Source organism: Raphanus sativus, chromosome 5 (assembly GCF_000801105.2).
Source record: "Raphanus sativus cultivar WK10039 chromosome 5, ASM80110v3, whole genome shotgun sequence".
Classification (NCBI taxonomy): Eukaryota; Viridiplantae; Streptophyta; class Magnoliopsida; order Brassicales; family Brassicaceae; genus Raphanus; species Raphanus sativus.
Window position 1 is genome coordinate 3,330,278 of NC_079515.1, and position 14,620 is coordinate 3,344,897.

The 14,620-nt window shown below is 35.1% G+C and overlaps 3 protein-coding genes and 3 non-coding genes across 10 annotated transcripts; 3 read left to right on the forward strand and 3 right to left on the reverse strand.

The window, feature by feature from the left end:
- Positions 1 to 222: 222 nt before the first annotated feature.
- Positions 223 to 1,833, reverse strand: LOC108857736 (15-cis-phytoene desaturase, chloroplastic/chromoplastic). The gene has a single exon (XM_018631747.2). The coding sequence runs from the start codon at positions 1,772 to 1,774 to the stop codon at positions 341 to 343; it is 1,434 nt and encodes a 477-aa protein (XP_018487249.2). The 5' UTR covers positions 1,775 to 1,833; the 3' UTR covers positions 223 to 340.
- Positions 1,834 to 1,892: 59 nt separating this feature from the next.
- LOC108859230 (serine/arginine-rich splicing factor RS2Z33) lies at positions 1,893 to 4,266 on the forward strand. 3 transcript variants are annotated; one of them, XM_057010356.1, is made up of 7 exons: positions 1,893 to 2,050; positions 2,344 to 2,476; positions 2,961 to 3,000; positions 3,078 to 3,173; positions 3,259 to 3,449; positions 3,542 to 3,646; positions 3,744 to 4,266. In XM_057010356.1, the coding sequence occupies exons 2-7, from the start codon at positions 2,352 to 2,354 to the stop codon at positions 4,069 to 4,071; spliced, it is 885 nt and encodes a 294-aa protein (XP_056866336.1). In that variant the 5' UTR covers positions 1,893 to 2,050; positions 2,344 to 2,351; the 3' UTR covers positions 4,072 to 4,266. The 3 variants fall into 3 exon arrangements, with proteins under 3 accessions (XP_056866336.1, XP_056866335.1, XP_056866337.1); XM_057010355.1 differs by having other exon boundaries at positions 2,033 to 2,069; XM_057010357.1 differs by lacking the exon at positions 1,893 to 2,050 and adding an exon at positions 2,088 to 2,241.
- A 65-nt stretch (positions 4,267 to 4,331) lies between these two features.
- On the forward strand, positions 4,332 to 4,413 carry TRNAS-CGA (transfer RNA serine (anticodon CGA)). Its single transcript has one exon. It is a non-coding gene; the product is annotated as a tRNA-Ser (tRNA).
- Positions 4,414 to 6,065: 1,652 nt separating this feature from the next.
- On the reverse strand, positions 6,066 to 6,147 carry TRNAS-UGA (transfer RNA serine (anticodon UGA)). Its single transcript has one exon. It is a non-coding gene; the product is annotated as a tRNA-Ser (tRNA).
- A 411-nt stretch (positions 6,148 to 6,558) lies between these two features.
- On the forward strand, positions 6,559 to 9,267 carry LOC108857585 (protein REVEILLE 8). Of its 3 annotated transcripts, XM_057010541.1 has the most exons (10): positions 6,702 to 6,842; positions 6,928 to 7,188; positions 7,388 to 7,445; positions 7,529 to 7,652; positions 7,756 to 7,902; positions 8,015 to 8,143; positions 8,212 to 8,321; positions 8,399 to 8,458; positions 8,605 to 8,724; positions 9,009 to 9,267. In XM_057010541.1, the coding sequence occupies exons 2-9, from the start codon at positions 7,172 to 7,174 to the stop codon at positions 8,698 to 8,700; spliced, it is 741 nt and encodes a 246-aa protein (XP_056866521.1). In that variant the 5' UTR covers positions 6,702 to 6,842; positions 6,928 to 7,171; the 3' UTR covers positions 8,701 to 8,724; positions 9,009 to 9,267. The 3 variants fall into 3 exon arrangements, 2 of the variants coding, with proteins under 2 accessions (XP_018487083.1, XP_056866521.1); XR_001950365.2 differs by lacking the exon at positions 6,928 to 7,188 and having other exon boundaries at positions 6,559 to 6,842; positions 8,582 to 8,724; XM_018631581.2 differs by lacking the exon at positions 6,928 to 7,188 and having other exon boundaries at positions 6,562 to 6,842.
- On the reverse strand, positions 6,977 to 7,049 carry TRNAE-UUC (transfer RNA glutamic acid (anticodon UUC)). The gene has a single exon. It is a non-coding gene; the product is annotated as a tRNA-Glu (tRNA).
- Positions 9,268 to 14,620: the final 5,353 nt, after the last annotated feature.

The following is a 14,620-nucleotide window of genomic DNA, read 5'->3' on the forward strand; positions in this document are numbered from 1 at the left end:
GTTATATATCTTAGTGCAGATACTTGTTGAAAGCTTCATGTTTATAGTGATATATGAATCTATCGCATTGAAACTTAGGGGAAAGATCTGAGGTAATGTTTTCCTCGATTGTAGAACCATGTAAACGCCACATAGATCATTACAAGTCGACGTCTCATCACTGTGTTTCATTACTCATCGTCAGAGCAGCATACTAGCCTTCTTGGTGTACAGACGAACCAGTTAACGGACAATGGTATAAATATATCATTTTAGAGGATGCATACTACACAAGGCATGAATATAGATACAAAAAGAATCTCAAAAATAAACACAACCAACACATTCAATTATAGAGAGCTCAAACTAGCCCTTTTTCTCGTAACAAAGCTTCCAAAGCTCGTCTCCCAGAGACCAAAGCACCGTCAAATGTAGCAGAAGTCATGTAATCACCGGATAAGTAAAGACCCGACCCGACTCGAGGATTCTTAACCAAATCAGTGGGTGGGCATTGGTTCGGCTGGGCGAATTGGATCCGGTAAGTTCTCAAATGTCTCCACGACATAACCAAAGACTCACCGAACCAACCAGAGAGTTCTCTGATAACCTCTGCTGCCAAATCATCATCTGATCTATCCTCGAACGAACCGATCAATGACACCGAAACCAGAGCCTTTCCCGGCGGCGCGTACGTTCGAGCAACGTTCGTAGGGAAGAACATGTTGTTGATGATACCGGCGTTTGACCCGTTGAGAAACAGAACCGGATCTTGCACCGGTATCTGATCCGGTTCAGCTGAGAAGTAAATGCAAACAGTGCTCCGAGCCGGTTTACTACTAACCGGTTCTCTGATACCACTCAGAAGCTTATCCACTTGTGGCAGCTCGACGGCGAGTATCACACCCAACTCAGCACTCAAAACGCCGCCGTCTTGGAGTCTCACTATAGGCGGACCCGAACCCGACCCGTTCGGATACTCGATCGAATCCACCCTAGTGTTCATCAAGACGGAATCAGCGGGTAGTTTCGCGGCCAGCTGGTTAGGGATCTCACCGATCCCCATGGCGGGAAGCGTGTTTTCTCCGAGCGCGAGACACCGGAACACGAAATCGAAGAGCTTCGAGGTCGTCTCGAGGTCTCTGTCGAAGAAAATCCCTCCGAAGAAGGGCCGGAAAAACCGATCGAGGATCTCATCGGAGAAACCGATCTTCCGGAGGAGATCGATAGTCAGAACCTCTTCGGCGCTGGTCAAAATGTCTTCGTCTGATCTAACCAGAACCCTAGCTCTAGTCAGCGCGATGAGCCCCTTGTCGACAACGGACCCGATCGGGTTCGCGAGAGACGCCACGGAGTCCCATAAGTGACGGAGAGGATCAGCCACGGTGTGAAACTCCCCGCCGTAGAAAACCTTAGCTCCGGCGTAGAATCTCCGGAGATCGAGCGCTTCGTAGTCGAGAAGCTTCTTGGCTTCGGGATACGCGGTGATGAAGATCTGAAACCCTCTGTCGAGAAGGAAGCCGTCGACGGTGGTGTCTGTGCGGACGCGGCCGCCGACGCCGTCGGAGGCTTCTAGAAGGAGGAAAGGGATTTGGGCGGAGGCGAGGCGAGTTGCGGCGGCTAAGCCGGCGAGTCCAGCGCCGACGATGATGACGCCCGTCTGGTTCTTTTGAGTGGTCGTCGCTTCGGTGGAAGATCGAGTTACGGAAACGCGTTGATATCGGAGATTTGGATGAACGCGGCGGCGAGGGAAGAGGTGAGAAGGAGATGGGGTTGGGAGAGAGATAGCCAGTGGCATTTTTTAAAAGTTTGGATAAGGTTTTTTTTCGATTCGTTAAAAGTTTTCCCCCGCGAAGAATCGAAAATAATTTGTCTTTGGACTTTGGAGTTTTTTTTTTTTAAATCAGGAAAATCGTTAGTTTGAGATCTGAACCGTTGGTTTGGTACCAATTAATATTGACCGTCCGATACTTTCTCCCTCTTTGTGTGTGTGTTTATAAATCTGAGGTAAGAGAGAAGTGAGAAAGTTTAGGTTAAAGCTTCCGCGGAGCGCGGCGAACTATCTGATCACGAGGTATGTATGGTTTTTGCTGGTAATCTTTATTTCTATCGAATTAGGGTTCTTCTTAGACTCTATCTTCCGCATTGCTTTGTTATCTCGATTTCGAATCATATCATGGAAACCCATTTAGTCATTAATTCCAATACGAAACTGAATCGAAAAGGTTAAAAATAAATGGTTTCAGCGTTGTTTACGTTAAAAAGGTTATACCTTTGATTCTTGTTTGGTTCTTCACTTTGTGGTGCGTGATGGGATTTGATACATAATGAATGAGAGATATCAAATGACTTCTTTTTTGTGTGCAGACTTTAAGATGCCTCGCTACGATGATCGTTACAGCAGCAATGACCGATACGGCGGCGCACGTCTCTATGTGGGACACCTCTCCTCTCGAACAAGGGAACGAGATCTTGAACACCTCTTCAGCAAATACGGAAGGTACTTTTTTTTTCTCTCTGTTTTCAGCTCTTCTACGCATAGCTTTCTTTTGCTCAAATTGTGGTTGTTTTGGGATATGCATCTCTGGTTCAGCTCATATTGAAGGTTTGTGGCAGCCTTTCTGCACTAAACCTGAAACAAGGACTGTACAGTTGATGTGTGTATTCGTTAGCTTATAATGGGTGGTAGTGTTGTGGCTTAACAGGTAGTTTATATTAACCTGAGTGATCTTGGTGAAGGTTTTTTTGACTTGGAGGTTTGGGGTGAGAGAGAGGGTTCGCGTTGGTGGAAATTCTTTCATGGTGTTTAGGTGACTTTTGGCGGCACTGTTTGTTGTGTTATTGCGTGTTTTAGTGGTGAAAATGGCAACAAGTGTTTTCTTCTGCTGTTGATGGTGGTCAAGTACCATAACACTAGCTACACCAGTTTCACTTCTTAAATGTATAATGATGGCCTTACTGTTTCTGGCAAATCATTTCCGCAGAATTCGAGATTTGGACATGAAGCGAGACTATGCCTTCATTGTAAGTAGTATTGCTCTATAATTACGTACATTAGTTTTGTTTTTTCCCCTATTGATGGCTCTCTTTTTGAATCACAGGAATTCAGTGATCCTAGAGATGCTGATGATGCGAGGTACAGACTGGACGGAAGAGACTTTGATGGAAGCCGTATCACTGTCGAGTTTGCCAGAGGGGTAGAATCCTATTTTATGAAAAAACTTTTCTTCTTCGTCCGTTTTACACTTTTGTTAGCTTCCATCTAACCCTTTTCTGTTGTAGACACCTCGTGGTTCCCGGGAGTTTTCCTCGAGCAGAGGCCCTCCTCCAGGGAGTGGTCGTTGCTTCAACTGTGGTCTTGAAGGTCACTGGGCTCGAGATTGCTCTGCTGGTGACTGGAAGAACAAATGTTATCGTTGTGGAGATAGGGGTCACATCGAGAGGAACTGCAAGAACAGTCCTAAGAAGCTCAGGTACCGTTTGACAATCCCATGTTACACCTTGTCTAGCTTATAGCATTGTCATAGAAGTTCTAGTTTGATGATTTGTTTTGATTGTATCTCAGGCGGGACGCAAGTTACTCAAGATCGCCGGTTAGGTCTCGGTCTAGGTCTCCTCGTCGCAGAAGAAGAAGCCCCAGCAGAAGCTATAGCCGCGACCGTAGCTACAGGTATAATGATTTCACACATAGTTTTCACAATATCAAACGCAAGTTTTGGTTCTGACACAACTCTTTTTACGCTCTGTCTGGGTCTCTGTTGTCTCAGCCGCTCCAGGTCACCGGTTAGGAAGGAAAAGGATCATAGTCCTGAAGCTGCAAGAAGCAGAAGCCCTGAAACTGCAAGGAGCAGAAGCCCCGAAGCTGCAAGGAGCAGAAGCCCTGAACCAATGGCGGACAACTCTCCTCCATCCAAAGATAGGAAGCGAAGTCTGACTCCTGAAGAAGGCAGCCCAATGCGTGAGAAGAACAGCCCCAAGGAGAATGAATTGAGCCCGAGAGGAAACGATGATGGCGGTATTGGAACCAATGAGCAAGACCGAAGTCCTAGTCCTAGAGAAGACCGTAGCCCTGTGGAGGATGTTGATGAGCAGTGAAGATTGGGGAAACAACTGTTGGTGATTGCTTAAGAGTGTCCTCATAAAAGACTGAAATGGATTCTGTTATTTTTAGACAACTGCAATGGATTCTGTTATTTTTCTTTAGTGTTTGGAGTCTTTGGTTTCTACTTCGACTGTTTCATTTTCCTGTAGAAGAAAGCTTAAGAAAAGTATAATAAAACGACTTTCTGATATGATGAGTCTGCACTTTCATACACTAAAATCTTTGTAAACTACCTTTGATGCGTCACTCGAAAGTCAATATGTCCGAGTGGTTAAGGAGACAGACTCGAAATCTGTTGGACTTTGCCTGCGCAGGTTCAAATCCTGCTGTTGTCTTTTCATTTTTCTAAAATCTGCTGATGTGCTATTCCACTGCACCTTCTGAACTTTTATAGCTACTTGCAAATATCTTGTTTAATATTCTCCAAAAAGTCAGACTCCTTGCAGTTAAAAATGGAAACAAACTTTCAACCTCTTAGAGTAAAGAAGAGGTCGTGCTTAGTCTCTGCTTCTCTCCCCTTTCTCCCCTATCTATACTATTAAAGTACAAGCACATTTGGATTTTTTACTAAACATGCCCTTTCTTTAACTCACATTGTTTATTTCATTAAGGGCAATCAAGTAATATTAATAACACATTTTTATTGGGTCATTTTTTTTGGATCCAGCCCACTACCTACATCATCTCTCTTGGGCCATTTGGGCTGATTAAGAAATCAGATCCAATTCTTATTTTTTTCCCTAATTCAAATAATTTATTTTCAACCATTCTTAATATTTTGTGTAATGAACAAAAATTAATAACTTAATTATTATGTTTTTTATTTTTAATATAATTTAAGCATTCATAAAAAAATTTGAATTTTTTCATTGAAAAGTATAAATCTTTATTAAAAGTATATATTTTTTATTAAAAAATTAACCACATAATAAAATTAATATATCAGAGTTATACCAACTTAATTCATTAAAAATAAAGTTTAATTTTCTAAACATAAATACTCATTAGACCTTGACGTTCGGATACCCATTCTGGTACGGATTGGTTCTTTCGGATATCGAGTTTTTCGGGTTTTGAAATTAAACCCCATTCGGGTTTTAAAATTAAACCTCATTCGGGTATTATAAAATTTTGGGTTGGGTTCGAGTCGGGTCTTTCTGGGTCCGGGTGGGTTCGGTTCTCATGCATAAGAACCTGCAAAATAACCAAATAACCAAAGTATCTAACGGGTTCGGTTATTTGTACTTAAAGTAACCAAAGTATCTGATTCGGTTCAAATTTTTGTATCCAAATTATTTAATAGTAACCAAAAATATATATTTTATACAGTTTTTGGGTAAACTTTTATCCAAACTATCATATTTTATCCAAAAATACTCAAAATTACCGAAAATAACTACTATAGTTAACTTATAAAATTAATTTAAAAATTAAAATAATTATAAATATAATTATAACATATATTTTTAGATATATTTCGGATATCTTCGGGTACTCATTTGGTTCTCGGTTCGGGTCGGATTCAGGACCGGTTCTTCGGATATAGCAATTTAGAACTCATTCGGATATTTACCCCGGGTCTGATCGGGATCGGGACCCTGATTTTCGGGTCGGTTTCGGGTTGGTTCTTCGGGTCCGAATATTGTGTTCTGGCCTATACTCTTTTAAAATGAAACACGATAAAGAAAAATAAAAAAAAACTTAAGTCTTTTATAAAAAAAACAAATATATAAAAATATGACATTTACTAAATATTTGTCAATTTAAAAAAAAAAATAAAGGAAAATAAACCCGCGCTTTGAAAGCGCGGGTCAAAATCTAGTTGTGTACTTATTCCTCTTGCTAAGGTTGTTAAAAGCTTTCATCAAACCTTACAAATTACAATGAACTGTACACTATGATCTGTCTTAAAAAAAAATTAAGAAAAGAAGCATTTGTTTGTTCATGGACGTGCAGAGCATATGGAAGGACCACAGTTTATCAAAAACGTCGACAGCAGGGTTCGAACCTGCGCGGGCGAAGCCCAACAGATTTCAAGTCTGTCTCCTTAACCACTCGGACATATCGACGACTTGATTATCATGTATTGAAAAACACTAAGATAGTCTAAACACAATGATTGAAGCCGGTAACATTGACATGAGGCAAGCACTAACTGTGGAGGGAGGGACCGAGACGTACGTGGAACGTTAATGTGAGATTCGTAGTGTCATGTTTGATTTATTTGCATTTGGCAATAGGTTTGATTCGGTACATGTCTTTTTCTTACATACCAATTATAGGCTACATAAAAAAGCACGACCATACAAATATATTTCAATATTAGTATCATGAAGTCCAAGACTGCTGCTAGAAGTGTCCACCACGTGAAATAAGCTTGAGGCTCTAAATTCAAGTGATAGCAACTAAACAAAAATTATATAAATATAAAATTAAAAAATGGGAAAATGAATGGTCTAGGATCGAAGCGAAACCTACTCCACATAATATTTTAGACGCACACCAACTTTCTTGCCCGCCATGTGGATTCTCCACCTTTTGTCTCCCTTTCTAAACACTGTCGTTATCTTAACTAAAAACCGATGAGCTCCTCGCCGTCAGGGAATCCGACGTCCGTCGAAGCGCAACCGCCGTCATCATCATCCACATCGACAGCTGATGCGGAGGGTTCGTCGAAGAAGGTGAGGAAACCTTATACCATCACCAAGTCTAGGGAGAGCTGGACAGAGGAAGAGCACGACAAGTTCCTAGAAGCGCTTCAACTGTAAGAATCTCTGCTTCTACTGTCTTCTCCTCTTTGTTTCCGTGTGTTTAAAGCTTTCTAAGTATGCTTATTTTTCTGTGTTTAGTTAGTTCCACTAAAAGATCCGTTTTTCTTCTCGTGAAAAACACAAAAAACTCTGACGCCGGGAGTCGAACCCAGGTCTCTCGGGTGAAAACCGAGTATCCTAACCAGCTAGACTACGACGGATTGTTGCTTTATTAACTTTTTAAGTGATCTTGTATTGGATGATACTAGTATTTCTTGGGTAAATAGAGTTACATTTTATCTTGTGTAGGAACTAGTAGCTCATTTCAAACCTAGCCTTTAAGATGATTCAGAGGATATGGTAAATGTTTTTTTTTTTTCTCTTTGAGTCGAGCATCTTTGTCTTCTTTGATTAATCGTTTTTTTTTTCTTGCTCAAGATGTTGAATGATATAATCAGCTATTTATTCTTGAAAAAACTTCATATATGTGGTCTTCTTTTGAAAGTCTTTATTGCTTTAGAAAAATCACAGACCCTGTTCTTGTTCCTTACTTTCTTAGGTTTGATCGAGACTGGAAGAAGATAGAAGATTTCGTGGGTTCCAAGACTGTTATTCAGGTTTGTGGGAATAAATCTACTTTGACACGTTTTCAACTTATTCTTCCTCTGCTAATTAACTTCTTGATTTTACTTAATTACAGATAAGGAGTCATGCACAAAAATACTTTTTAAAGGTTCAGAAAAACGGGACGCTAGCACACGTTCCACCCCCTCGGCCTAAGCGCAAAGCTGCTCATCCTTATCCTCAAAAGGCATCCAAGAACGGTTCGATGATTGTTTCTTACATTTGTTGTCAGTTCGGTTACACAGATGAAATATTAATTTTCCATAACCTGAGTTTTGAATTAATCCTTTTATTTTTCCACAGCTCAAATGCAACTTCAAGTTTCCACTTCTTTTACTACGCGAAATAGCGACATGGCAGAGGGATATACTTCGTGGGATGACGTATCAATGATGCTAAACAGATTCATTTCACCACGACAGGAACTTTCTACACTTCATGGAGCAGAAGGCATGCTATTATATATATTCCATTGTTATTTTGGTGCTAGTAGAATAGGGCTTCCTTCATGTTGTTAGGACGTTTCATGTGCTTATTACGGCATATAACGCCACTGATTCAGATGATATTGGGTCGAAGGGCTTATTAAATGTTAGTAGCCCTTCCACATCCGGTATGGGAAGCTCAAGCCGAACCATATCAGGTTCTGAGATTGTAATAAAACAGGCAGAGCAACCTCCACTGCTTCAAGGTAAGTAATTCATCTTATTTTATTTTGTGGTGGACACTGTAGTTATGATGATTGCTTCGCTTTGGCAGGTGTACCTGATTTTGCTGAGGTTTATAACTTCATTGGAAGTGTGTTTGATCCTGAAAAGAGAGGCCACGTGGAAAAGCTCAAGGAAATGGATCCTGTCAATTTCGAAACTGTGAGGAGTCATAGCTTTTAGGTTTAGTGATGTACAAGCTTTTTCCTTTGCTAATCGCAGTAAGTTTGTTTTTGCAGGTTCTGTTATTGATGAGAAACCTCACAGTTAACTTATCAAACCCTGATTTGGAATCCGCAGTAAGTGTTAAATTTACGATCAAAAGGTTTATGTGATGATGACCAACTTTGTGTCAGAGTCTGAACCATTACACTTGGTGGCTCTTTCACTTGTGTGATCAAATACATTCTAACCTTAGCTAGTCCGACTGTAATGATGCCTGCAGAGGAACGTACTCTCATCAGATGAGGTGAACAGCGAGATCCCAAGTGTTACCACTGGTTCCTTTGTCCACTCAACAAGCGACAAATCTGATTCATGAAGATATCAACCATCAGTTATCAACGTAAGTGTATTTTCTTTCTCCTCGTGCATTTGAAATATATTACAAGAAAAAATACTTCACCAGTATCTTTATTCACCTGAGTCAATAGCTAGATCTAGATATCTGCTTAGATGTAAGTCTAGTTGCAGCCCTCTGATTCTAAGGTTTGCATCAAGAGTTATAGACTTCTCACTAGTAATCTCAGTCACATTCAAAATGACCAGCGTAGATGTAATTATAAGCATTGTTGCTAATTTCTTAAAGTCTTGCATAAGGTTTATGTATAGTTCTCACCGTATATGCAGGTTGAATCGTCTATTTTCAATGTTAAATGAACTTTGAGCTATATACGTCACTAAGGAATCACAATCTTGTCAATGCGTCAAGTGAGGATTGTGTAATAGGGAGTCAGCCCAATACGGTTTGTTATTGTTCTGAGGAGGAAACATGAGTGAAGTTTTCATGCTTCATGTGAGTACAGTTCCGTGAATGGCATAGGTTTAATATATTTCATATACTGTCTATAACAATAAAATTAACATTATAAAATCTTCATAATCTAGAGATCCGGAGACTACAAAGTTTCCAAACTCTTTCATAATCTAGAGATCCGGAGACTACAAAGTTTCCAAACTCTTTGACTATCATCTTATATCAGTACTCGATGAAACTATACACTAAAACCGAATTTTCATATTTTTGAATTTTTTTCAAAATCCGTGGGTTAACCCTTTCAAAAATATTGAATATACTGAAGCTTATACTCTTCACTTTAGTTTAAAAATTTGAAAACATATTCTACATTTGAATTAATGTATTCTAAACTATGTTTTATAGTATATATGAATCATTCTAATTTTTAATATTTAGTTTAGTAAAATTTCATATATTGCCTAGATTAATGAAATTAACATTATAAAATCTTCATTATCAAGAGAAACGGAGACTACAAAGTTTCTAAACTCTTTGACCATCATCTTATGTCAGTGCTCGATGAAACTATACACTAAAACCAGATTTTCATATTTTTGAATTTTTTTCAAAATCCGTGGGTTACCCACTTCAAAAATATTGAGTTTTCGGTAAATGCTCTATATACTGAAGTTTATACTCTTCACTTTAGTTTAAAACTTTCAAACCATATTCTACATTTGAATTAATGTATTCTAAACTATCTTTCAAACCATAGGAATCATTCTAATTTTTTAATATTAGTGGAATTAGCATTATAAAATCTTCATTATCTAGAGAAACAGAGACAACAGAGGTTCTAAACTCTTTGACCATCATCATATGTTAGTGTTCGATGAAATTATACAATGAAATAAGATTTTCATATTTTTGAAAATTTTCCAAAATCTGTGGGTTAACCCCCTTCTAAAATAATGAGTTTTCTGTAACTGCTCTATATACTGAAGTTTATACTCTTTACTTTTGTTTAAAAATTTCAAACAACATTCGACATCTGAATTTATGTATTCTAAACTATCTTACATGGTATATAAGAAAAATTCTAATTTTTTTTAATATTTATTCTACTAAAATTTCATATACTGCCTATATTAGTGGAATTACCATTATAAAATCTTCATTATCTAGAGAAACGAAGACAACAGAGGTTCTAAACTCTTTGACCATTATCATATGTTAGTGCTCGATGAAACTATACAATGAAATAAGATTTTCATATTTTTGAAATTTTTCCAAAAGCTGTGGGTTAACCCCTTCTAAAATAATGAGTTTTCGGTAAATGCTCTATATACTAAAGTTTATACTCTTCATTTTTGTTTAAAAATTTCAAACACATTCGACATATGAATTAATGTATTCTAAAGTATCTGTCATGGTATATATGAATCATTCTAAATTTTTAATATTTATTTTACTAAAAATTTCATATATTACCTATATTAATGGAATTACCATTATAAAATCTTCATTATCTAGAGAAACGGAGACAACAGAGGTTCTAAAATTTTTTGACCATAATCTTATGTTAGTGCTCGATGAAAACTATACACTAAAATCAAATTTCATATTTTTGAAAATTTTCCAAAATCGTGGGTTAAACCCTTCTAAAATAATGAGTTTTCGGGTAAACTCTCTATATACTGGAGTTTATACTCTTTTGTTTTTAAAAGAATTTCAAACCACATTCGAAATTTGAATCAGTGTATTCTAAACATATCTTAAATGGTAGATAGGAATCATTCTAATTTTTTTATATTTATTTTACTAAAATTTCATATTACTATATATTATTGGAATTACTATTATAAAATCTTCATTATCTAAAGAAACGGAGACAACAGAGGTTCTAAACTCTGACCATCATCTTATGTTAGTGCTCGATGAAACTATACACTAAAATCAGATTTTCATATTTTTGAAAATTTTCCAAAATCTGTGGGTTAACCCCTTTCTAAAATAATGAGTTTTCTGTAACTGTTCTATATATTGAAGTTTATACTCTTCACTTTGTTTAAAAATTCAAACAACATTCGACATCTGAATTAATGTATTCTAACTATCTTTCATGGTATATAGGAAACATTCTAATTTTGTTTAATATTTTATTCAACTAAAATTTCCTATACTACCTATATTAGTAGAATTTACCATTATAAAATTTACATTAATCTAGAGAACGGAGACAACATAGATTAAAACTATTTGACCATCATCAATGTTAGTGCTTGATGAAACTATACAATGAAATAAGATTTTCATATTTTTGAAAATTTTCCAAAATCTGTGGGTTAACCCCTTCTGAATTAATGTATTCTAAACTATCTTTAATGGTATATAGGAATCATTCTATTTTTTTAATATTTATTTTACTAAATTTTTTTTATATAGGAATCATTTTTAATGTATTCTAAACTATCTTTGACCATCATCATATGTTAGTGCTCGATGAAACTATACACTAAAATCAGATTTTTATATTTGAAAATTTTCCAAAATCCGTAGGTTAACCCCTTCTAAAATAATGAGTTTTCGGTAATTGCTCTATATACTGAGTTTATACTCTTCACTTTTGTTTAAAAATTTTCAAACCACATTCGACAACTGAATTAATGTATTCTAAACTATCTGTCATGGTATATGAATAATTCTAATTTTTTAATATTATTTTACTAAAATTTGATATAGTGCCTATATTAGTGGAAATTACCATTATAAAATCTTCATTATCTAGAGAAAACATAGACAACATAGGTTCTAAACTCTTTGACCATCATCATATGTTAGTGCTCGATGAAAACTATACACTAAAATCAGATTTTCATCTTTTTGAAAGTTTTCCAAAATCTGTAGGTTAACCCCTTCTAAAATAATGAGTTTCGGTACATGCATGCTCTATATACTGAAGTTTATACTCTTCATTTTTGTTTAAAAATTCAAACCACACTTGACATCTGAATTAATGTATCTCAAACTATTTTCATTTTATATAGGAATCATTCTAATTTTTATTATTTATTTTACTAAAATTTCATATACTGCCTATATTAGTGGAATTACCATTATAAAATCTTCATTAACTAGAGAAACAGAGGAAACAGAGGTTCTAAACTTTTTGAACATATCTTATCTTAGTGCTCGATGAAACTATACACTAAAATCAGATTTTCATATTTTTGAAATTTTTCCAAAATCCGTAGGTTAACCCCCCTTCTAAAATAATGAGTTTTTGGTAAATGCTCTATATACTGAAGTTTATACGCTTCACTTTTGTTTAAAAAAATTTCAAACCACATTCGACATCTGAATTAATGTATTCTAAAACTATCTTTCATGGTATATAGGAATCATTCTAATTTTTAATATTATTTTACTAAAATTTCATATACTGCCTATATTATGGAATTACTTTATAAAATCTTCATTATCTAAAGAAACAAAGACAACAGAAGTTCTAAACTCTTTGACCATCATCTTATGTTAGTGCTCGATGAAAATATAGACTAAAATCAGATTTTCATATTATTTCCAAAATCCGTGGGTTAACCCCTTCTAAAATAATGAGTTTTCTGTAACTGCTTCTATATACTGAACTTTATACTCTTCACTTTTGTTTAAAATTTTGAAACCGCATTCGACATCTGAATTAATGTATTCTAAACTATCATTCATGGTTTATAGGAATCATTCTAATTTTTTTAATATTATTCTATTAAAAATTTCATATATTGCCTATATTAGTGGAATTACCATTATAAAATCTTCATTATCTAGAGAAACGGAGACAACAAAGGTTCTAAACACCTTGACCATCATCATATGTTAGTGCTTGATGAAACTATACAATGAAATAAGATTTTCATATTTTTGAATTTTTTCAAAAATCCGTGGTTTAAACCCCTTCTAAAAATAATGAGTTTCGGTAAATGCTCTATATACTGAAGTTTATACTCTTCACTTCTGTTTAAAAATTTCAAACCACATTTGACATCTGAATTAATGTATTCTAAACTATCTGTCATGGTACATAGGAATCATTCTAATTTTTTAATATATATTTAACTAAAATTTTGATATGTGCCTATATTAGTGAATTTACCATTATAAAATCTTCATAATCTAGAGAAACGGAGACAACATAGGTTCTACACTCTTTTGACCATCATATTATATTAGTGCTCGATGAAACTATACACCTAAATCAGATTTTCATATTTTTGAAATTTTTCCAAAAATCTGTGGGTTAACCCTTTCTAAAATAATGAGTTTTCGGTAAATGCTCTACATAATGAAGTTTGTACTCTTAATTTTTGTTTAAAATTTCAAACCACATTAGACATCTGAATTAATGTATTCTAAACTATCTGTCATAGTATATATGAATCATTCTAGTTTTTTAATATTAATTTTTACTATTATTTCATATACTGCCTATATTAGTGGAATTACCATTATAAAATCTTCATTATCTAGAGAAACGGAGACAACAGAGGTTCTAAACTCTTTCACCATCATCATATGTTAGTGCTCGATGAAATTATACACTAAAATCAGATTTTCATATTTTGAAAATTTTCCAAAAATCCGTGGGTTAACAACCCCTTCTAAAATAATGAATTTTTCACTAAATGTTCTATATACTGAAGTTTATACTCTTCAGTTTTGTTTAAAAATTTCAAACCACATTCGACATCTGAATTAATGTATTCTAAACTATCTTAATGGTATATAGGAATCATTCTAAATTTTTAATATTTATTTTACTAAAAATTTAGTATACTTCCTATATTAGTGGAAATTATCCATTATAAAATCTTCATTATCTAGAGAAACGGAGACAACAAAAGTTTCTAAACTCTTTGACCATCATCTTATGTTAGTGCTCGAGTGAAACTATACACTAAAATCAGATTTTCATATTTGATTTTTTTCCAAAATCCGTGGGTTAACCCCTTCTAACAAATGAGTTTTCGGTAAATGCTCAAATATACTGATGTTTATAATCTTCACTTTTGTTTAAAATTTCAAACCACATTGGACATATGAATTAATGTATTCAAGAACTATCTTTCATGGTATATAGGAATAATTCTAATTTTTTAATATTTATTTTACTTAAATTTCATAATAGTGCCTATATTAGTGGAATTACCCTTATAAATCTTCCATTATCTAGAGAAACGAAAGACAACAGAGGTTCTAAACTCTTTGACCATCATCATAATGTTAGTGCTCGATGAAACTATACACTAAATCATATTTTTCATATTTTTGAAATTTTTCAAAAATCCGTGGGTTAACCCTTCAAAAAAATGAGTTTTCGGTAAATGCTCTATATACTGAAGTTTATACTCTTTGTTTTTAAAAAAAATTTCAAACCACATTCGAAATTTGAATCAATGTATTCTAAACTATCTTAAATGTAGATAGGAATCATTCTAATTTTTTT

Coding starts and splice junctions, on each gene's coding strand:
- LOC108857736 (XM_018631747.2), bottom strand. CDS start 1,774: ATGCCACTGGCTATCTCTCTCCCAACCCCATCTCCTTCTCACCTCTTC.
- LOC108859230 (XM_057010355.1), top strand. Junction 3,001..3,077: donor AGCGAGACTATGCCTTCATT/GTAAGTAGTATT, acceptor TTTGAATCACAG/GAATTCAGTGATCCTAGAGA. Junction 3,647..3,743: donor AGCCGCGACCGTAGCTACAG/GTATAATGATTT, acceptor CTGTTGTCTCAG/CCGCTCCAGGTCACCGGTTA.
- LOC108857585 (XM_018631581.2), top strand. CDS start 6,661: ATGAGCTCCTCGCCGTCAGGGAATCCGACGTCCGTCGAAGCGCAACCG. Junction 6,843..7,387: donor TTCCTAGAAGCGCTTCAACT/GTAAGAATCTCT, acceptor TTACTTTCTTAG/GTTTGATCGAGACTGGAAGA. Junction 7,903..8,014: donor TACACTTCATGGAGCAGAAG/GCATGCTATTAT, acceptor CCACTGATTCAG/ATGATATTGGGTCGAAGGGC.